This window comes from Eurosta solidaginis, chromosome 2 (genome assembly GCF_040869045.1).
Source record: "Eurosta solidaginis isolate ZX-2024a chromosome 2, ASM4086904v1, whole genome shotgun sequence".
Lineage (NCBI taxonomy): Eukaryota > Metazoa > Arthropoda > Insecta > Diptera > Tephritidae > Eurosta > Eurosta solidaginis.
The window spans coordinates 265,947,799-265,971,364 of NC_090320.1; the positions used below are offsets into that span (position 1 = coordinate 265,947,799).

Below are 23,566 nucleotides of genomic sequence, written 5' to 3' on the forward strand. Positions count from 1 at the left end.
AATAAAACCGTTTAATTTAAAAAATTGTTTTTAATTATTTTGTTAAAACTAAGAACATAAAAATCAACTAAGCGAACTTTAGTCGTTCCCCAGCAAAAACATATTTAGCTCATACATTGATAACTTAATAAAGATGCAAGCTTTATCAGCAGCAATGAGTAGTGCTGGCAAAATTCTGATAACGCTGGTAAAACGATCACCAGGGATTGTATATTTATTTATCGATAATTATAATAAACTTAGATATTTGAAGTTGTTCGTGTGTCCGCTATTAAATGCAACTCGATTTGAAGCGAGTTATTTAACCACTGTCGCGAGTCTTCAATAATTGCCGCTAGATAAGTTTAAAGCGGGAGTCATTGGTGCCGTATGTCGTATCGCTGTAGTCGTATCCCTAACGTAATCAGCTGTTTATCGTTACGAAGGTAAACCAAAAACCAATTGGTTGGCTACGATACGGTTACGGCCTTAGCGGCATCAATAATTGATTGCATTGATTCCCATAAGATTGGTCGAATCAGCTGTTATAAGGTTACCGATACGGTTACCGATAAAGCACCAATGTCTGCAACTTAACTCTCCTTTGCGCGCCTAGCCTAGAGAGTTACAATCAAGCATATATACAAGTGAAGCTAATATAATAGAGTTACAAACAAGCACGACGAGCACGACTCGTGGTGCGGTGCAACTTACTAGACTGTATTAAGTTTTAGCTATCGGAAGTTATCGCTGGTATCAGACCTAATATCGATAATATATCGTACATACTGTATCGTGTATCAATTAAGCGTTCAGTGCTTTAATCATACTTCATTAAGTAGCAACGTACTAGTGAGAGTAGAAAATGCAACGCCAAATGACGCCTATCGTTGTTCTTGGGATATTTTTGTTGATTTTAGCAAGTGCTTTGTATATCACAGCCGAAGACAGCGTTTATAAACTCAAAACTGAGAAGTGAGTAAAACATTAAAAAAAGACCTCACAACTTTTAAAGTTCATCACTCAATGCAATCAGTCACTTTTTTGCAGGCTACCCACCGATCTAAATTTTATGCCCATTCTGGGTAACGGTCATTTAGGTTATACAGTTTTCGGTGACGCCATCTATATGAATGGTATTTACAATGGTGAAGCTGGAAATAGTCGTCGTGCGCGTATACCCAATTGGCTTAATCTGAGTGTATCGCGTTTGCAATATGAAGAATGGGAACTCAACATCATACCGGATACTTATGAACTAAACCTGAAAGATGGTTATTTCCGTTGGCTATTTGCTTATGAAGCCAATGGGTTGCACGTACAATTGGAACAGCGCACATATCCACATCGTTACTATAATCGTGCATTGATCTATGAACTTTTTGTGCATTACACTGGCGCCTTTGGTAAGTATGAAAATATGAAAATAAAAGTTTACAAAAGTTTATGAATGATCTCTAGAGAGACCTATCCAATCAGCACGAAATGCACTTCCGCTGTTTTTGATATTGTGTGTGTGTTTTTTTTTCTTTCAAATTCTTCTTTTACATTTAGATCCGCTGCTTATACATTTGAGTCGCAAACCAGGAAGTAAAAGTGATGCTTTTGATTTTTCACCATTAGGAACTAATAGTTCCACATTCGGCACGAAAATGTTGCGCGGTGTTACACGCCAATTAGAACATCCGGATTTTCAATCAGAACTGCGTACAATTTTCGTGGCATTTAGTGACGATTGGGAAAATGAGCTCAGTCGCACATTTGAATTACCCGCTGGGCAAGAAGATTTTTACTATCGTTATGTGATGACTGCCGATGGAAATGAAAAGGTGGCACGGAAGGAAATGGAAGATGGTAAATATGTTAATTGATATAGGTTTTAAGTTTAAAGTATAAGGTTTTTATATAATTCGAGTCGAATGATGGTTGTTTAAGAATTTACGCTACTTAACCTTGCTTCGCTTTAGCTGATGCTAATTGGAAGCTCCAAGAGAGATCAGGTCTCTCTCTATCAGCTAAGTGGATGTTTAACCTTTTTTCTGCTGCCAACTACTGCCGTCGCAAAAAACTAATACTTGGTGCGGTTTATCTCCGTGAAGATTAAGGCCAAGCTTCTCACATAATTTTGTATGCTCCTTTTTAATTTGTACTACAAATAGGAGGGATATTCAAATCACATATTTTATGCATGGCAGCTGCAAGGCAGATAAATTTTCATTGAGAACCCTTCTTACATAGGCGTCGTAAGTATTACGTGATGCATCATACATATTTCGGGCACTCTGAACAGGTATGATGAGAGACCGTTAAACATGATTAATGTTTGTCTACATTGACATAAACTTTGCGATTCATTCACCTATTAGGCTAGAGTAGAATTTTTTGGGAATTTTCCATCTTCTGTGGTTAGCTTGAGTTAGGTTTGGTCGATCTGGAGCATCAGTAAGACTTATGTGATCTGGAGCAAATATCTCTTCAACCACAGAAAAACGTCATATCAGGGTGTACATTTGAGCTGTCCACACTTCCATTCAGAGAAATGTTTGTTAAGTTTGATTGAGAGTGCGTACATTTGAACTACATACACTTATCCTTAGACACATTTTTGTTCGTTGTAACTCTTCAATAGAGCCGGGTGAGGCACGTTTATCCAACCAGATACTAACCAATTAGTCTTCAAGCAACTACGTGCTTTCCCATTTAGAAGCGAAAGAGCTATATCCACTGCCTCTGACAATCTGATGAAAAACGGAGTCGTTATGTCTGCAGTCTTGGATATGAGCAAAAAAAAAATCGGGCGAAATGAATCGACTCCTTTATCTTCTCATACTGACAGCTTTTACAGATGGAGCCTCTTGGTATATGCCATTATCGAAACATCGGATCAATAGCAGGGTGACCGGTGATGATACCCGTAAGTACTTTCACTATAAGTTTAGTTTTATGAGGAACTTCGGTCCTCTTCTATCTACTCCGAAGAAAACTCAGTGAATATCGCACGGAGCAGTCCGCCTCGTTCAAATTCATATCAAAAACTCTCATGAAGAAAACCCAATAAATAAATATATTAATATATCGCATGAGTGGCTGCGGAGATCGGCACTTCCGCAACCCTTATTATTGTCCCCTACTTTGCCGCATATCTTATGTTCCTTAATAAGTCAGGTATCTGTGCTTAAGCCAATGGAGTTCGATGTGCAAACTACTCTGAATATGCTTAAAACTTGTTGAGAATGTGATATCCGACAACCCTACATTAACAAGTCTTGTTCTTTTCCGTAGACACAGTTGCCTAGATAAGCCTATTATATATAACTCCAAGGGGTATTCCTTTCCGATACCTTCTGAAGTTAAATAGCTCAGAGTGATGCTAGCTCGCAAACTTGTATGGACGTCCCACTCTGAGCGGAAAACTTTGTAAGCTTTAACTGCCAAACTGAGTTTTCAATCAAACATGTGGTCTTTATCAGAATGCAATGCAATGGATCTACCCCTTTATAATCCGATGAGTTATCACCTATGCATCTGTGGATGTTGAAACAAACTCTCAATCCAATAGCGAAGGTAATCAAACTTCAAACAACAATCACTGTCTTCTGCACGGGCTTGGTGATCTAATTAATCTGTCTGTATACGTCAAGAGGATCCTATGGCCATCTCCTGCGAGAAATCGATAGTTCAGTAACTTGTAGATGGGCAACTGAATATTGCTTGGGGCTGTGAAAGAACCTCCCATGTATTTACACTTATCGATAATTCTACCGCATTGTAGCCTAGGGGAGGCGCAATATCGACTTGATCCTAATACTGAGCCCAGTTGACTTTGGGTCACGCCTGAGGGTGCTCAGTTAAGCGTATGTTGACGAAAATCACTTTTCTTTTGGGTAGTATTGTTTGATTTTCCAAGCTGAAGTATTTGTTATTCTATAGGACATTGACTACTTATGTTGTGTAAAAAATGTAAACCGGAATGACTTTGCTCTGTATGGACAACCAAACTTTACAAAAAGCGTTTTCTAGCACTCTAACTGCTTCGTAGTTCGACAATGTGTGTTGTGGAAGTTCCGGGAAATTATACTATCAATTTCTCGGGATCTAAACATGCATTCCTGTGCACGCAACCATTGCGCGCACTTCCCCCTTCTCAAAATTGTGGATAGTTCGCTTAGTAGCGAGTAGGAAGCATCGAGTGCTCTTTATTGAGTCTGACTGAATAACAAGAAAGTTCACTTTTTGAAGTCTTATGCCAATTTCACACAGAGGCTTAATGAAATAATTAGTCAAGTTTTCTACATTAAAGCCCTAATTGAACTCAATCTTCCATACAAAATACAAATTCTTAATTATCTCATTATTGCTTTATTGAATGCCTAATCGCGTGAAAAATCTAGTCGGCTTTGCTTTGTGCTTCGAATTTTATTGTCAATGTAACAAATGACAGTCAAAAATAAATTACTTCCAATAATTTACGAAAAATAGGAAAACACGAAAAAAAATCAAAATTTAATTTTCCCTGCATTTGCTGCAAAAGATAATATGGCTTTTTCGAAAATAGGCACATATTTGGTTAGGTGCAACATCTATGGATAGTTCCACGTGTATTTTATTTTGATTGCATTTATAGTTAAGAAGGAAACGGCTGCTTTTCATTTTAACTATTTTTTGTAAAAACGAAATATTTTTTGGGGCTGCTGACAGGTGTTCGCTTAATGAAGCAAAAGGCTCTGTATGAAAAGGGAAAGTTAATTATTTCATTAAATACAATTGTTATTCGATTAAGTTTCTGTGTGAAAACGGATTTATAAGTTGTACACCAAGGGGCTCATTCAATCGTATCAACCAACTACAACCGCCCTTAGCTGAAACATTTAACCTCATTTCGCATTGAAAATTTTATGCCGGTTGACTTGTACATCAAACCATTTACTTCTGCTCCGTTTTAGTTATGACACTTACAATTGAAAATCTTCTGAAAAAACATACGAATGAGTGGCACAATTTCTGGCTAAACTTCAACATACAAATTGATGGCAGCATAGAGTTGGTATGTTCGAATTCAAGCTTTCGTACTTTTTCAAGAACTAACCATACAACACATTAAAATACTTCTCACAATTTCAGTCACAAACAATTAACGCTGGTATATTCTATTTGGCCAACTCCTTGCCATCGTTGCATACCAAACAACCTAATGACGCCTACTTTGGTCTCAGCCCAACTGGACTAGGACGTGGGCAACTTGATACAGACTATGAAGGACATAGCTTTTGGGATACAGAAATTTGGATGCTACCAACTGTCACTCAACTCAATACCGACTGGGCTGATCAATTATTTGAATATAGATTCGATCACATGTCTGGTGCGCGATATAATGCAAATAAAACCGGTTATCGTGGTGCCCGGTGAGTGCAAGTGTAAATATATGTTTTTTGTGTATGTGCATGATTGTTGGACGTACTGTTGTTTAGAGTAGTGCAAGTGAAGAATTTCAGTTAGGTTGTAGCTCTGAGACGCGAGACACGACTGCAATAGAAAAAAAGAGGGCGTGAGTATCAATTAGCTCGCCCAGGAGGTGAAATTAACCCATAGCAGAGGTAACTTTCGCAGAAACAAGTAACTTCGGACTCTTCGAAAAGAGCTTCGCTGTATTCTTATGCATAACAACCCTTAGCGACAAGTTATTGTTTTATTATCGACAGTCGAGTTATCGATTTGTTATCGCCAAGTCATCGGCTTCTTATTGGTTTGTTATGGGCTTGTTATAGCTGGGTTATAAATGCGTTACCGATTTTATTGTGAACTTTTATGGGTATCTGTTTCAAAACAAACCGATGAAACGTGGATCAGATGCCGATAATAAATTTGTAATACACCGATAAGAAATCCATAAATCTTTGCTTTAGATCGATAACTTTTGGAATACGAATCGAGAATTTTTCTATATCAAATTGATAACACTCCGATAACAAATTAATATTCATTATCGATAACTTTTCGGTAAATGATAATTTTTCGAAAATAAACCGATAATATCTCGATAACATCGATAATTTTTGATAACAAATGGCGTGTTTTGTCGAACCTTTCAATAACCTTCTTCGTGACGTATCTTTCATCGATCGTATAACTTATCGATAACAAGCCCTTAGCACTTCGCTAACAAATTGATAACATGCTTTCCGGTTTCGGTTGCTTTAGCTTTGGCTTCGATTTTGACTTACGCTTACATTCTGAACTCCCTCATACCGTAAACAGAGATGTGTACATATCAAACAGTTTTTCGCCGCATCTAAGAATTTGAAGGCTATTTGGGGAGTATAAAAATTCGGAACCTTTAACCCAAAACCTTTCATTTACATCTCGTAACCTAGAATTCACCAAGCTTTATTTCTCTAGCCTTGGCGTACGCTACTCTCTCTAGTATTGTGTTCTCCACCCTCGATAAGTACTTGCATTAAATTACTCCACACATAATTAATTTTAGCTTCCCATGGGAAAGCGCCTACACTGGCACGGATGTGACAAACCCATGCTGTCCAGAGATTTCGACGCAAGAAATTCACATCTCCCCGGATATCATCTTTGCACTGCAACAACACTACGCCGTTACGCATTCCACAGAATGGTTGTGTCGCGTGGCATGGCCAATGGGGAAAGAAGTAGCTGATTTTCTGGTTAGCCGAGTGTATGATGATGGACAAAAGTATCACATTAAAGGTAGATTTCTGTAAGAAAAGGAATGCGGTTGTACGAAGTTGTGCTCACAAACTCCAACCTTACACAGATGTTATGGGGCCAGATGAGGATCACGCCAATGTAACCGATAATGTTTATACAAATGTGGTGACCAAGAAAGCGCTGGAGTTTACAAGGTAAAAGAGCAAATTGTATTATTCTTTGGAATATATTTTTATTATTCATAAAGAAAAAAATATAAAAATTTTTTTTTTAATATTAAATTTGTTTTATAATATATTTTGTGTAAAATTGAAAAAACTTTGTTTTTTAAATAAAAATTAAGAATTTTAAAAAGATATGCTTTATTATAAGAAACTTTTGTACCTTTTCGGCTTTACCAGCATTTGAAAAAAAAATTTTTTTGTATTTTAGAATTATTAAGTTTTTCCAGCTCAAGGCCACGCATAAATAAAAACCAAATATTTTATATCTTTCAATAAATATACTTGTTTAATGTTAATCGATATTTCGACCTCAATCTGAGATCATCCTCAGGACTGAAAAGATTACAAAACAATAAAAACATCAAAAAGTGCATTTTACGTACATCCTTATAACACAACTTACACTCTTGGCTGTGCCTGATCGACTAATTTTAAAAGATTACATATTAAACGAATATAAACAATATAATGTAAACAAATAAATACCGTAAATCTTTTCAGTCCTGAGGATGATCTCAGATTAAGGTCGAAATATCGATTAACATTAAACAAGTATATTTATTGAAAGATATAAAATATTTGGTTTTTATTTATGCGTGGCCTTGAGCTCGAAAAACTTAATAATTTAGGTATTTTAGAATATAAATTTCCCCCACCCAACCCCCTCCCCCTTAACTTTGCATTTTTATGGTTATAAAAAAATTTGTTTTTCATATGTAAAAATGTTAGTGCTTCTTAGAACCAAAAAATAATATTCATTTTCTAAACTTTTTGTTCCTAGATAAAGAAAATTATATTAGTATAAAATTCTCGTTTTCATTTTAGTTAAAAACGAAAAAAAATTAAGAAAAAAATTTTTACTTTTTAGGAAATAACAAAGCTTTTTTAATAAAAATTTATAAAAAATAGTTTTTTAATTTAATATTTTGTGATGTTTTTGTGATATAAAATTGCTTTTTATTTTTTTAAGTTTCAATATCAATTTTTTCTCAATTTTCGAATATCTTTTTAAGTAAACAAAATATTTATTTCTTTAAGGTAATGTTTTTGGAGCAAAAATGATTTGAATTAAATTGACAAACAAAAGCTGCTAAAAATTCTTATTTTATTTTTGTTATTATTTTGGTTTAGACATTTAAACCAAAATTTTTATTAAATAATTTTATTATTAAATATAAGCTTAGCATACTTATGGGATATTTTAAATTGTTTTTAGACATAATTTGCTTGTTGTTTTTCAAACCAAAAAATATTATTTTAAGTCTACCATAGTAAAAATTTCAGTTTTTAATATTCAGACCAATTCTAAATATTCTCGCGGAATTTTGTTCTCGCGGATTTTTTTATTCCCGCGGAAAAATTCCTCCAATTCTGTTCTCCTAGGGAGAACAATAATTGGGGAATAGGAATTTCGAATTTTCGAAGTCAGCTGTTTTGTCAATTGAAATTTCGTTGCACATTTCTTATTTTGTTTAAAAAATTGAAAAGTTTAATTATTGTTGCAAATTTGTTGGAAATTAAGAAATAAAATATAAACATTGCACAGTATTTATTGCATTTCATGTGGTATTCACTGAAATGAGTAATGAATTGGTGCCACAGCAACATCAACAGCGGAACATAAGAAGAAGACGGCCGCATAACACAAATCTGCCGGAGTTGCCTGCTTTCATTCAGCAAAGCAATTCTCTGGCGGCCAAGTTGAATTGAATTCGTCCTTCATCATATGCCAAAATCTGTTTAAGCCTTATTAAAAAATCCATGCGTAATTTCTGGATGGCTGCATCAAATTTGTATACCAAGAGCTCTACCGTTGCTTATGATATACTTTTCGACTTAAAATAAAGAATATTGTGGTTGTAGTTGTTGTTGTATTAACAGTGAGAATATTGTGGTAGAATATAAATACATCTTTTAGCACAAATTTGTACAAATAAGTGTTCTTTCTTAAAATAACCAATTTCCTTTAACTATTTTGATGCATTCCCTTTAATTCAACAAGTGAAAAAACTCCTATGAAATGGCAGAGAAATCTCCCTCTCCCTCACATTCATAATACCTACTTTTCTCCCATAACCGGTTTCCGCTTTTTCGAACATTGTTCAGAATAGGAGGAAAGGGAGAAGTGAAAAAACTCACAAGGAATTTTTATTTAGAATACGAGGAATGGGAGAAGGGAGAAAACTCGCACGGAATTTTCGTTTAGAATTGGGCTGATTGTTTTTTTTTTTTTTTGGTTTTTGAAAGGGAACCTTGATTTTTTTTATTTGTTTGAAAATTGTTTTTTGGAAATATTTTTTATTCATATTCTTTATTAAATCTCTGTTTATTTAAAACTTTTCACACCTACTACGGAATTATTCAAAATGTTAAAACGTTTTGGAAAAGGTTCAATTTTTTTTTTTATTTTAAAGGTTTAGATGGATTGAGGAATAAAAATGTTTGAAGATATTTTTTTTCTAATAATGTTAAATAATTTCTTTATATTTTAAAATTTGGCACTGTTCTTAGTTAAAAAATAAACCAAGTAAATAAACTTTTATTTCTTTAAAAAATAACGCAGCTTTAATTTTTATTAGAACTTTGTAAAAACTATTTTTCTAACTTATTATGCGTTTGTACTTGGAGCAAAACAGTTTGTTGTTTTTTAGGTAACGTTTTTTAAACAATAAAGGACTGTGGTTATTACTGTAGTCAAACCCGTATAATTTTAATAAAACTTTAATTAACGTAACTTTTATGTTACACAGGAAAACTATGGAACTTATATATATTAAATATTACAAATGAAAATGTATTAAGGTAAAATGATATTTCACGTCTTCACCGGTATGTTGATCGATTCGCTCTTCGAGTATATCTAACTTTTTAGTAAGCCGTTAAGTGCACTTGCATTTCCATTATTGGTGATTGCTTTTGGTTTGTTCTTTCGTATGTGGGGTTGCCACCCCAGTTATGTCTGAGCCGGTTGCCACATTGCTCCCCCCCAGACCTTCACGTCCTGAAGCGGACGGGGAGTCTTATTCTGCGTCCGGAACGGTTTGTTTGTGGCTCCTGCGTAGTTGTTTGTTGTGATCGTGACGTGCTCAATGACGATGGTGTTGGACCTTGTTGAGGCGAGGTTGCTTCAGACGACTGTGTTTGGTCTACTGGTTGTGGTGCTATAAATGAATCCCTACAGTCTTGTGGCGATGTTGTTTTTGGTTGCGAGTGTGATTGTTCAAATTCGGTGAATGCTGGTTTCAGCCGGTCTATTGATATGTTTACGTTGTTGTGATTGATTTTTACAGTGAAGTGTTTAGAACGTCTGGATACAACAGGGTATGAACCATCGTATGTTGGTTGAAATGCTGGTTTTGTCTTGTCGTTACGTATGAACACATGGGCGAACTTCGTGCATTGCGTTGGTGAGCTCTTTAACAAATTCTGCTTGTGGACGAAAGACACTGGTGTCGTTAAAGAATTGTCCAGGTAACCGCAATGTTGTACCATAGACTAATTCAGCGGCTGTCGTTCCAATATCCTGTTTGAATGATGTACGTTGTCCTAGTAAGATTATCGGCAGTAGGTTGATGCAATCTTGGCGTTCATGGCAAGTTATCGCTGTTTTCAGGGAACGGTGCCAACGTTCGATGATACCATTTGCTTGTGGGTGGTATGCTTTTGTGCGCATATGTGATCCCCAACATGCGAGACAGTTCGTTGAGCAGCTGTGACTCGAACCGTCTACCTTGATCGGTTGTGATGCGTGCTGGTATACCGAACCTAGCGAACCAAACTGCAACTAACTTTCTGGAGACTGTTTCTGCTGAAATATCTCTCAGTGGCACCGCTTCTGGCCAACACGTATATCGATCGATGATTATAAGGCAGTATTGGTACTCATTAGACGGTGGGAGTGGTCCGATGAGGTCGATATTTATGTGTTCGAATCTGCGTGATGGCAATGAGTATTGCTGTAGTGTTGAGCGGACGTGTCTGCTGACCTTAGATCTTTGGCAGCCTAGACATCGTTGTACTTCTTTAGCGATGTCTTTACCCATATTCGGCCACACGAAGCGAGCTTTGATAACCTTGGTTGTTGCGCGCACACCGCCATGTGAGATGTTGTGTATTTTCTCTATTACGTTTTTTCGATGCGCTTGCGGTATATATGGTCGAACTTCTGATGTTGATGTATCGCAGTAGATTGTGCGGTTCGTATTGGGTATACGAACTTTTTTCAGCTGCAGAGAGGTGTCACCTTCGATGAGTTTCTTCAGCTCAGTGCATTTATTTTGATCTTCGGCAATTCGGTCGTAGTCGATGCTAATTGACTCGAGTCCTTCGATGCGTGAGAGGGTATCAGCCGTGGTATTTTCAACGCCGGCGACGTGTACAATGTTCGTTGTAAACTGGCTGATAACGTCCAACTGTCGTAGTTGCCGTGGTGATGCTTTGTCGCACTTTTGCTTAAAGGCGTATATCAGCGGTTTGTGATCTGTGCGGACTTCGAATGGTCTACTTCTAGCATGTCTCGGAAGTGTTTGATCGCCAGGTATACTGCGAGCAATTCGCGGTCGTACGTACTATACCTTTTTTGCGTTTCCGTGAGTTTGAGGCTGAAGAATGCTAGAGGTTGCAACTCATCATTAATAATTTGGTGAAGAGCTGCGCCGATGGCCGTCGCTTGCGTCCGTACTTAGCGATATTTTCGCATTAGGTGCTGGGTGGACTAGTAACACTGCATTTGCCAAGGATTGCTTACATGCGTTAAAGTGCTGAATTGTATCGTCAGTCCATTTAATTCGAGTTTTGTCGGTCTTTTTGTTGCCGGAAATTAGTTTTACGAGTGGTATTTGGTGATGAACTGCGTTTGGCAAAAAACGACGGTAAAAGTTTATCATTGCCAGAAACCGACGCAACTCTTTGACGGCTTCGGGCAAGGGAAAGTTGCTGATCGCCTGTACTTTCTCGTGTAGCGGTTTGATGCTGTGTGTCATGACCGTATGACCGAGGAACTCAATTTGTGTCTGTGCAAACTTACATTTTGCTGTGTTAATGGTGAGATGGAACTTCCTTAAGTGTTCGAAGACCTGTCTCAAGTGAAGCTTGTGCTGTTAGATGCTATCGGAGGTCGAGCGAACACAGGTGGACCTTTCGTTTCGATGCAGTGCGTCAACCCGGTCTGTATCAGCGATGGCGCTATGGCGTTAGGATCGGTAATTTGACTGAACTCGCGCAGTAAATTTTCTACCTCTGTGGTATCACACGAACTTTTCGTTGCCGTCGATGCTTCGAAACTACAAATGCTTGGTTCATATTGAACTTTGGTCATAAGTGCAGAATTGCTGATGTCAGTTATTAAATTAAAATGGCGAAGAAAGTAGGCACCGAGGATTGCGTATTTTGTATCGGCTACAACAAAATCCCAAGTGAATTTGCGTTGAAGGCCTAGGTCGAGTGTGCGTCGTAATAGACCGTAGGTTTTTATGACCGTACCATTTGCAGCGTAAATTGGTTTGCCTTTTTTGTTTGACAATCGACAAGCGCGAGTTGATGGGATAACGGATACTTCGGCCCCCGTGTCGATCAAAAAATGTTGGTTCGATATTTTATCTAGGGTGAAAAAACGTTTAGATTGAGTGAATTCGGAAAATTTTACCTCGAGTTCGCATTGTGTTTGTTTGCTCGATGACGTTTTACTGCCGCAACTGTCGAGCATCATTGTTACTGCGGCTTTTAGTTTTTTGACTTGTCCGCTTTCTTTACTGGAAAATAACATGGACTTCTGCATTTGCGAGCCTGCGTGCCATACTCTCGATGATACCAGCATGTCGGTGACTGGTCTACGTTGGAGCTGCGGTGTGGTGTGCCTGCACGTTTAACGTTATTTTGAGAACGTTCTCGTTGACAGCTGCGATTTTGGTACATTATCGGTCTTAACTTGGCGTTGATGTTTTCGAGAGCAGAGTCTTGCTTGTCTATTCTTTTTTCTAGTAGAGCGACGCGGCTGGAAGATGTTTCTATGGCGCCGACTGTTGGCCCTCGCGATGATGATGTTGCGTTGGAGTCGCGGCTGAGCGCGTCGAGTACTGCGTCAGCCGTAATGGCTAATTGATGTAGAGGGGTGCTCGGTTGGGCCTGCAGCATACCAGCAATAACAGTCCGAGCAGATTCCGGTAACTGTTTGAGCCAATACTGCTGTATAACGGATTCGCCTTTGGTGGCGTTTTGCGCTGCATCTGGCTTAGCAAATGGCTCGGCTTTCCGTCGCCTAACTGAATACCTGTGAGCTTATCTAGACGTGCCATGGCTGAGTCGCTGAATTTTTCGATGATGACATTTTTCAACGTAGTGTACGGTGTCGTATTTGGAGGATTGCGAACTAGCTCAAAAACTTGGTCGAGAATGTAGTCGGCAGCATGGGCGATGATGGCGGTGTATTTATCCTTTTCTTTGCCAACACCGAAACCATGCAGTTCGAACCATGCGACTACTTTTATAAACCACGATTCTATATTATATTTTGAGTTCAGTTTAGGGAACGGTATTTTTCCAAAAACTGCGTTGATTTGCGGTATGCCACTGTCGACGCCTATGTTTGCGTTACCAGCAGCATTGTTGTCGTTGTTTGCGGGATCGTCGCTGCTCTTATGGCTATCGTTCGAGTTGTCGCTACCGGGCATCGTATTCCGTTATTTTCGAGCGCCGTTATTGTTGCTGATTTTGTGGTTTTTACACCGGACAATATTTGTTGATTTTTGATGGCGTGATGTTTGTATAGTACTCGATTTAAAATTATAATAAATTTAAATTTTAATGCGATTTACTGCGATTAGGTGTAAAAAGCACTTTTTGTCGTGAGATTTGCTACAGTATCACCGTTTTTACCGCGGGGTCACCAATGTGGTCATTACTGTAGTCAAACCCGTTTAATTTTAATAAAACTTTAATTAACGTAACTTTTATGTTACACAGAAAAACTATGGAACTTATATATATTAAATATTACAAATGAAAATGTATTAAGGTAAAATGATATTTCACGTCTTCACCGGTATGTTGATCGATTCGCTCTTCGAGTATATCTAACTTTTTAGTAAGCCGTTAAGTGCACTTGCATTTCCATTATTGGTGATTGCTTTTGGTTTGTTCTTTCGTGTGTGGGGTTGCCACCCCAGTTATGTCTGAGCCGGTTGCCACAGGACAAGATTGAAAATTATTTTAGTTTTTTTTTTTTTGGGAAATTAAACCAAATTTTTCAAATATTTTTATAAAAAAAAATTGCTAAATATATTATTCCTTTGGTAGTTTTTTTTAGTTTGACAAAAAAAAATAGGGACAATGTTGAACTCCAAAAAAAAATTGGGAAGAAATTATAAATATCTATAATACTTTTTTTGTTTTTTCTTAGAATTTTTTTAATGTTGATCTAAGTTAGAGTTTAATAAAAGTAAAAAACGTGTAGCTATTTTTGGAGCGAAAAAAATCTTAAGTTTCCATCCGTTCCTATAAAGGACTTTAGAGTCAAGTCGAAGTATCGACCAATTAGAAGTTTTAAAACACAAAAACAAACATTGTGATTTACTTTGTGGCCTCAAACTCAGTCAACAAATTGTAATTAAGTTTAGATTTGTTTTTGTGAGAACTTTCTTAGCAAACCAAAAAAAAATCAGTTGTACGTTACAAAACATTTTATTTACAATTTTTTTAAACAAGTTCTTATATATTAAAAAAAATATATATTTTTTAAAACATATCGGTTGCTTCTAGAAACCACAAAACGAAAAATGTTTTTTTATTTTATTCATACTGTCACGGATATTAGCATCACTAAGCTATACCATCACTAAGGCGATGCTAAGGCCATGCCAAGCAGTATTTACGTCAATAATCAAATCATGTATACACATATATAAGGCAGCCGAAAGAGATGTCACACACAGATGCATTTACTTATACGCCTATGTGTGTGCGAGAGACTGTAAACTACAAACTCACATACATCTGAGAGACGCTGAAAAGTAGAAAATTGTAAACAAGTAGAAACTATATGAGAACTATAAACACTCGAAATAGTTGGTAAGTTCTGGAAATCGAAGAGCCTAGAAGTATGCAGCGTAAACTATAAAAGCGGGGCAGGCGAGTAAAAAGTAATTCAGTTTGATTTGAGTTATCAATCAGTTTGGTTATTAAGCCAGCGAGTAGCAAAGTATAAGTGTTATATAGAAGTACTTTAATAAAGGCCATTTTTCATTATTCAATATTGGAGTTATTTATTCAACAGTTTAGTGATACGAACTTAGCAAAAGGGCAAATAAGAGGATTTGCAGCAAATTCGTTACAATACATATTAATCAGTGAAAATTATAAAAAAAAAAAACATTTTTTAAACAAATTTTATGTGTAAGATTTTTATCTCGAAATAGATAGCTTCTTTTATAATGATACTTTTTAAGACTTTTAAACATAAAATTCGGCCAAAAAAGAAAAATTTGTTTGTTTTTTAATATAAGTTAAAAAATTCTGCAACTGCAAAAGTTTTAAATTATGTATTTTATATTGTAACGAATTTAGTGAAATTCCGCTTATTCCAAACCTTCTGCTTACGTTCGAATCGCTAAACTGTTGAATAAATAACTCCAATATTCAGTAATGCAAAATGGTATTTAATAGACTATTTTGAGAGTACTTCACAATAACTCTTACTTCACAACTAATGGCGTGTTTAAATCAAACTGCTTATTGACTTCTCACCTTGCTCTGCTTTTATACTTTCGGTTTCCTTGTTCACCCATTTCTCCTAATGTCTAGTAAATTCGTGAACTTCATGTTGGTTACCAGCATATGCATGTATATTTGTAGTTCGTATCCATATGCGTGTGTATATGTGAGTACTACTTCGGCTGATAATGACATGCGTTTATGAGTATCTCTTTGCTGCCTTGTATGTATGTGTGTACATGATGCTTGATTTGTTTACGTACATACGAGTGGCTGCTCAGTATCGGTTTATAAAAAAAAACAATAAATGTAAGGCGCGATAACCTCCGAAGAGATCTAAGGCCGAGCTTCTCTTCCAATTTGCGTCGTGCTCCTCTTGATTTTCACTACAAATTGGCCGGACGGGACCTACATGTTTTATGCCGACTCCGAACGGCATCTGCAAGGCAGATGAGTTTTCACTGAGAGCTTTTCATGGCAGAAATACACTCGGAGCGCTTGCCAAACAATGCCGAGGGGCGACCCCGCTTAGAAAAATTTTCTTCTAATTGGAAAACCTTATTTCTAAAATTTTGATGCTGCTTTGCCCGGGGTATGAACCCAGGGCATACGGTGTGGTAGGCGGAGCACGCTACCATGACACCACGGTGGACGCGGGGATTGGCCTAATTGCTTTTTTTTAATGTATGGACACATTTATTTTAAGCAATTTTTTAATTTTAATTTATTTTATTATTTTGGAAAATTTTTAACAGCGCGGCATCAGGACGTACAAGGCGATATAATTTTTTATTAAAAACCTTGTTTATTTTTAATAAAATTGTATGCTTATTATTAAGATTTCACGAGCTTAACACCGGCTTATAATAATTGAATATTCAATTATGTTTTTCTAAGAGAAACTGAAAAGAAACATTTACTGGCATATTGCGATAGTACTATTTCGCAATGTTATCACCGCGAATCTCATGGTGAAACTGCAGTTGCCTTAACCACTACGCTATCCTGCTTGTATTTGTCTCCTTGCTTAATTCAGTTTACCTTATTTCTACACTAACAACACAACTGAGACATTCTGCCTTTATTAATTTGTGTGTATTTGGATTTTGTTTTTGTAAAGTTTCTTTTTCGTTACGAATGAGAAGCTTTGTAAACTCGGGCTCAGTTATACATATTTATGTTTGTTTGTTTTAATGGTGTGTTCGATTTCTACTTATTACTTATGAGCTTAACACCGGCTTATAAAAATTGAATATTCAATTATTATGTTTTTCTAAGAGAAACTGAAAAGAAAGAAAGAAAAATTTACTGGCATATTGCGATAGTAGTATTTCGAAAACAGCCACGAATTATTCATTCATTCATTAATAGAGGCAGAATGTCTCAGTTGTGTTGTTAATGTAGAAATAAGGTAAACTGAATTAAGCAAAGAGACAAATACAAGCAGGATAGTTAAGGCAACTGTAGTTTCACCGTGTGATTCGCGGTTCGAATCTCGGTGAAACCTTTGATAACATTACGAAATTTCCCGACGATGAATTCGTGGCGGTCTTCGAAATGGTACTATCGCAATATGCCAGTAAATGTTTCTTTCTTTTCAGTTTCTCTTAGAAAAACATAATAATTGAATATTCAATTATTATAAGCCGGTGTTAAGCTCATGAATTCCTAATAATAAGTATAAATTGAACTAATGGTGTGTTCAATTTATACAAACAAACATAAATTTTATGCTGTTTTTTAGAAAACTAATATCAAGTTTTCATTTTTTTTAAATATATCTTTTAAAAGTTAAGCTAAATGACTATTTTTTCATAAATCATTTTTAATTTTTTTTTTTTTTTGTAAAAAATTTTTTTGTAATAATTTCGGTTTATTTATTTCTTCAGCTTTGTGCGCCCTCTGTGTACTGAAAATTTCGATCCTCCAGCTAATTGGCTAGATATCGCACAACGACTCCACATTTTGTATGATGAGTCATTGGACTTTCATCCACAGCATTTTGGTTACGAGCGTGGCGAGATTATTAAACAAGCCGACGTGATACTACTTGGATATCCTCTGCAATATCAAATGGATAAGTAAACATTTAGTATTTTTGAAAAATTAATTGCATATTGAATATTTATCGTACCTCAAGTTCTACGCGCCTAAACGATCTAAACATTTATGAACCCGTCACTCGCGCGTCTGGACCCGCTATGTCATGGTCGATGTTTGCCATTAACTTCTTGGATGTGGGAGAAATTGAAAAGGCTAATAAATATTTCCAGAGAGGCTATAAGGATTATGTGCGCCCAGAATTTAAAGTCTGTACTACATCAATTGGCATACAATTTTCATTTAGCAAAGGTTAATAATTCTGTAGGTTTGGAGTGAAAACCGAATGGGCTTTGTAGGATCAGCGAATTTTCTCACTGGCATAGGCGGTTTTTTGCAAGCCATTATCAATGGTTATGGTGGCATCCGCTTTCATTTACACGATGCAGGTCATTCGGTGATGGAAGTACGGAAGGCACATTTAATAGCTGACTATGGTTTTATTATAAATGGTAAGCACGTAAGGTGGCTTTTTAACTTACAAGCATAGGTTAAGTCAGGTAAGGTCGGGTGCAGCGTGGTTCATTGTTGAGATGGTGTCTTCAAAGCCCTAGATTATCTGACTTGGGCTTTATTCTGTAACTCGTTTCGAATGGAAAATTGTCAAGCTACATACATTTTTTTTTTCAAATGCGAAAGATATGTCTTTTAAATCTAGTTGCATAATAAAGCCCAGGAAATGCTTATGGAATGCTGGTAGTCACGTGTATCGAAGACTGAAGAGATGGGCCGACGATTCGAATACGGGGTAACATATATGAAGGCCGCACTGGATAGATAATTTATTGAGGATTGCACTGCGACCGTTGGTCTAGTGTGCCTTCATCTCCTTCAGAGCACCTCCTCCAAGCCGACTTCCTTGATGAACCCTAGCAGCTTTCTCTTGGATTGAGAGATTGTATGTGGGAATGATCTGGCCATGGTGAGCCCATAAACATTTTAGGGGCGCACTATCACAGAATCAACTGAAAATGTAGTAAGTGCATGTTAGGATATGACGTTTTCCAATAATTTGTTGAGATACGTCAGTAGAAATAAGTTTTTAAACTGGCAGAATAATTAATATTCTAATCAACGGTCGAAATATAGAGCTTGCATGCATGAAAGTAATAAAAAATTCTGAATAACTTAAATAAATTTTTGTTCGTTAATTTAGGAATCAAATTTGCGAATTCTACATTTGCTTTAAAAATTCACAAAAATGGCACTACATTGTGCTGCTTGAAAAAAGGAAGTTTAGATATTGAATTTTTGGTCAATGCAGAAGTGTATAAGATAAATGACAATTTTACAAGTAAGTTGGTTTAACTAACATTGATAAGAAATCAATTTGAAACAAGAATGTACTTTATTTCAGTTAATATTGTGGACAATGCAGCATTTATACGCACCATTTAAGTACGTATTAAATATCGCAATTACTTAAATTTGTTTCCAAACTAATGCTATGAATACATTTGTTCTATTGCAAATATGAAGAAAAGTAAAAATGTAATAGTATGTATGTGATTGTAATCATGTTTCGTAAATGTATATATGTATGTATGCAAGCATTTTTTTGAAGTGCATAATAAAGATGGCGGCTGATTACATTTCATACATACACATATTTGAGGCTATTGCAATTACATTTTTGGTTTTGATATGATGAAATGCTTATGGGATACATTATTTGCAGAATTAATTCAAATAGTATATGACTACAATGCTTATAATAAATATAAGCTAAAATTACTTAATTAGCAAAACATTATCTTAACTCAGAATTAACTTATTTATATTTAGATATCGTTCCAACTGCAGCTGCTGCTTGTTTGCCACCGCTGAGTATAACAAATGGTGCTTTAGTTTCCTTCTGCTTTTGTTGCAACATAGTCAATGTGCCTAAAGGTGTGTCTGTTGAGCTCATAGTTTTCATTAGCTGCAGGTTTAAGTTAAAAATTTTTTAAAATATTTTTCTTGCACAATCTAAGATTTCGTGAAAACTTACGCCTTCTTGTTCCATTTTTTTCAAACGTTTCTCAATTTTATTCTTGCCTGGTCCCTTCCCATGAAATTTATGTGAAAGGTAACGAAAAGCTTCCTTTGAGTTCAATATACGACCATTATCGTCAATATATTCCAGTTTGACATTTGGTTTAAAATTATCTTTGTCCCTGAAATCCATTATGGGTCCACAGTGATAGCGATCGCGTCTGCCAAACTTTTCGTCTTCACTGAAATTACAAACAAAAAGGAAATATTAAAATTTGTCTATTATTAAGTTTTTAGGTGGTGGTATGTACTAGTTCGAACAAAATACCTATATGTGTGCTTAGTTGCAACTTTAACATATGTATATTATACATATATTTTAACGATATATTTTAGTTTATTATACTCACACTTGCGATTTGTCTTCAATTGAATAATTTTTCGCTTGCAAATGAGCCATTTTGGAATTGCTCGGTCGATTGTGGTCTTCCTTTTCTAAATATCCCTTTGATAACGCCAAACGTAGCGCATTCGCTACTCCAGCACTTACATCAGGTTCTTCATCCAATATGGCCACATCCTCAACATTTTCTGCCATTTCATCAAAGTCTGCTGGTTGTGCCACTTCATCTGGATTAACCGAATTCCATGTCCCATGACTCAATTCCGGCTCATCGCGTTGATCATTGTGACGATCTTCATTATGATCATTCATACCGAAATCCATCATGTCATTGGAATCATCATCACGATTACCAGCCATACCATATGTGGGAATATCACCCAGTGTACGACAGAATTCGGCGGTAGCATTGAGTACAATATTATCATCTACGCCACGTATACCCCCTTCCCCATCTGCGCCATCTACGAATTCTGCTTTGATTTCACGCTTAATGCTATTTACATCGATAGGAAATTGTTTTGTTATTAAATTTTCGCTTTGCTTTAGTTTACGTGCTTTCGACAGGATGCGTTCAAGATCGTCGTCTTCTTCTTCACCTTTATGTTTCTCGGTTTCTTTAATGTCGACGTCTAAATCATCATCGCCTCCATCACGATGACGTCCACCGCGACTACCAAAATTTTGTTCCATTGGCTCATCATTAGTAGCAAGTAGATCTTCGACTTTTAATTTTTTTCTTAATTTTTTAACTTTTTTCTTCGGTTTTTTGAATCTGTTACATTAAAGGAAACAAAATGTTACAAATAGTTCAACTTGTATACAAAAAATTACAATAATTACTTAGCTATCTCTGCTTCTGAGAATGTATCTGAAGCTAATGCTATCCTTGCATCCTCAAGCGTCTCCAAACGTTTTCCTGCTAACTTGGTTTTAATTTCCAATAATTTTCTGCGATGTTCACGCTCTTCTTCCAAATTATCACCAATAACAAATTCCTTCTTTTTCCTATTACCATCAATATCCTCGTCGTATTTCTCTAGTATGCCACGGTCTATTGGATTTCCAAATTCATCATATTGCTCCTCGTATACATTATAGCCGTAGCTGAGTGGATTTTGTTTTTTATTTTCTACATTTTTACGATAACGCTCTTCGTCTATTAAATTCACATTGATCAACGCATCGCCGTCTTCATCTAAAACACCTTTATCCTTTAGGGTCAATATGACTGTGCGACCTTCAGTAAATTCGTCCATATCATGTTCAACACGCAATCCCTTCAAATTGTTATCATTGTAAGCTTTACGACGTGCATCGTCCTTTTCTTGTTCTATTAAATCGCCAACACCAAATGCAGCATCCATTTCTTCAATCAATTTCGCCTTTCGAAAGAAGAATAATTTGGTTAAAATCACACAAAAATAATACTTAATTGAGACACCTACCCTTTTCTGAGCGACCTGTTTTTCTTCGAGTATGCGCCTGTTGCGTGTTACCCATCTGGAGACATCATCGTTTTCTTCATCCGATTCACCCAGTGTACGTACGCGTGATAGTTTTTCTTCTAATAAACGCTTTTCTTTGCGTTGTTTCAGTTTTTCACGTAATTTTTCGCCTTCAGCTTTTTCTTTAAGATTTGTTGCTGGTTTATGTAAGAACTCACCCCATTCGTCTTTGTATGAGGCGAGGTCTTTTTCACCAGGTGCTACCTTTTTCGCTTCCGCAGCTACAGCCGCTGATGGTTTTGAGGGGCCATTATCTAATTCGAGTGGTTTTAGACCTAACTTGGCACGCAGCTTATTCGTTTCTTCGATGGAGAGACAGTCTCCAGCCCCATTTTCAGGTATGGCAGACGGTGAGCCTTTTTCACGTACCGGTCGTTCTTTTGACCGGTCACGAACGTGATCTCGTTCGCGATCACGCTCCCGCTCACGTTCTCTGTGTCGATCATGTTCTACACGTTGTTCTCGTTCTCGAGTTCGCTCCCGTTCTCGTTCACGCTCTATGCGCTCACGTTCTGTTCGCTCTCGTTCAGCTCGTTCGCGCACTTCTCGTTCACGAATGCGTTCCCGATCTCGTTCTCTTTCACGTTCTCGATCTCTCTCCTGCCGTTCATGCTCTCGTCCGCGTTCACGTTCTCGATCTCTATCCAATCGCTCACGTTCAACATCTTTCGCTTTACGTCGGTCAATTTCGATACGCTCCCTTTCATAACGATCTCTTTCTTTTTCCCGCTCTCGTTCTTTTTCTCGTTGTCTCTCTTTTTCCTTCAAACGTTCTTTAACACGTTCCAACTCTTTGTGCCGTTCGTATTCTTTGTCACGATCGATATGATGTTTAGAGAGCTGTGGTGGTGGTGGGGGTTCTTTAGCTGTCAAATCAACCAACGGCACTTCGAAGCAATCCGAACCTGAAAGAGAGAAATACAATTTTTTAATGCCCAATCTAAACGCATTTTATGAATCATCGATCTTAAAACGGAGATGTCGAATTTCTAGACCGCTTTTCTAATATATAGTGGCGAAATTTTCTTACATTCCGATTATATTTGCAGCAAGATCTGAAAAATAGTAAGAAAAAGAAATAACGCAATGATTTTTAATATACCCTTAAATGGTTGTACAACTCTTGGTATGGCATACAAGTCTTCACTTCACTCCCATAAATCGCTTTTGCATAAATGTGATTGCATGCTAAACCATAAAAAATAGCGGCCTTGACCTCTCGTAAAGTCGCCGCTAAAACAGTAAGTTGCACAACCTTAAAGCTAACAAAGTATTTCGTTGCAAGCAGCGCTCATCGGCGCACTTACTATCATCTGAATCTATATCTTCCACAGCTATCACTTCTGCACGTCGCCCCTTTTCTCGATCACGTTCCCGTTCTTTGTGCTTCTTATGTTTATGGCGCTCCTTGTGTTCTTTATGCTTTTTGTGTTTGTGGTGACGGTGGGAGGATGCACCCACACCATCTTCATTTCCATCAAGACTTCGATGTTTGTGTTTTTTATCTTTCTTGTGCTTTTTTCCACTTGATGATGTGCCCATTTTTATAATTTATGAGCTACAATTAAACTTTTTGCAGGAGGAAATTTTTTTTCGTCTATTACGGACAAACGTTCACGAAAACGGGTTTGTTCAATGACAGCTTTTGTTTGTTCAATGAATGTCGTTGATGTGAAACACCATGATCGAACCTACCTTATGGAAATCAATGTAATAATCGATTAATTAACGCCATAACCACCATACAAGACAGGTACCCGTTAAGTGCCAAATACACGACACGAACATTTCCGCGAACATTCCCGTTATGTCATGTTTCTGCAACCTTTTCTGACGTGTATGGTGGTGTTTGCCAGTTTGCGCAAATGTTCGCCAAAAATCAAAATATTTTAATTTTTGGCGAACATTTGCGCGAACTGTTCGTGCGTGTATGGCGAAATAGCTCATAATCGTAGTAATTTCTGAACGGAACAGACGTGCGCGGAAAAGTA

At 36.8% G+C, this 23,566-nt stretch overlaps 2 protein-coding genes across 2 annotated transcripts; one reads left to right on the top strand and one right to left on the bottom strand.

Annotated features, from left to right (window-relative positions):
* Positions 1-818: 818 nt before the first annotated feature.
* Positions 819-19,329, top strand: LOC137240893 (protein-glucosylgalactosylhydroxylysine glucosidase). The gene is made up of 12 exons (XM_067767830.1): positions 819-954; positions 1,030-1,385; positions 1,534-1,833; positions 4,923-5,023; positions 5,101-5,384; positions 6,467-6,699; positions 6,767-6,854; positions 17,480-17,671; positions 17,731-17,899; positions 17,959-18,142; positions 18,847-18,984; positions 19,048-19,329. The coding sequence occupies exons 1-12, from the start codon at positions 845-847 to the stop codon at positions 19,086-19,088; spliced, it is 2,196 nt and encodes a 731-aa protein (XP_067623931.1). The 5' UTR covers positions 819-844; the 3' UTR covers positions 19,089-19,329.
* Positions 19,020-23,219, bottom strand: LOC137240892 (U4/U6.U5 tri-snRNP-associated protein 1). Its single transcript, XM_067767829.1, has 6 exons — positions 22,883-23,219; positions 21,516-22,480; positions 20,911-21,452; positions 20,075-20,842; positions 19,681-19,906; positions 19,020-19,611 (listed from the first exon to the last, which is right to left on the bottom strand). Exons 1-6 carry the CDS (start codon positions 23,115-23,117, stop codon positions 19,462-19,464), a joined length of 2,886 nt encoding a protein of 961 aa, XP_067623930.1. The 5' UTR covers positions 23,118-23,219; the 3' UTR covers positions 19,020-19,461.
* Between the last annotated feature and the right edge of the window lie 347 nt (positions 23,220-23,566).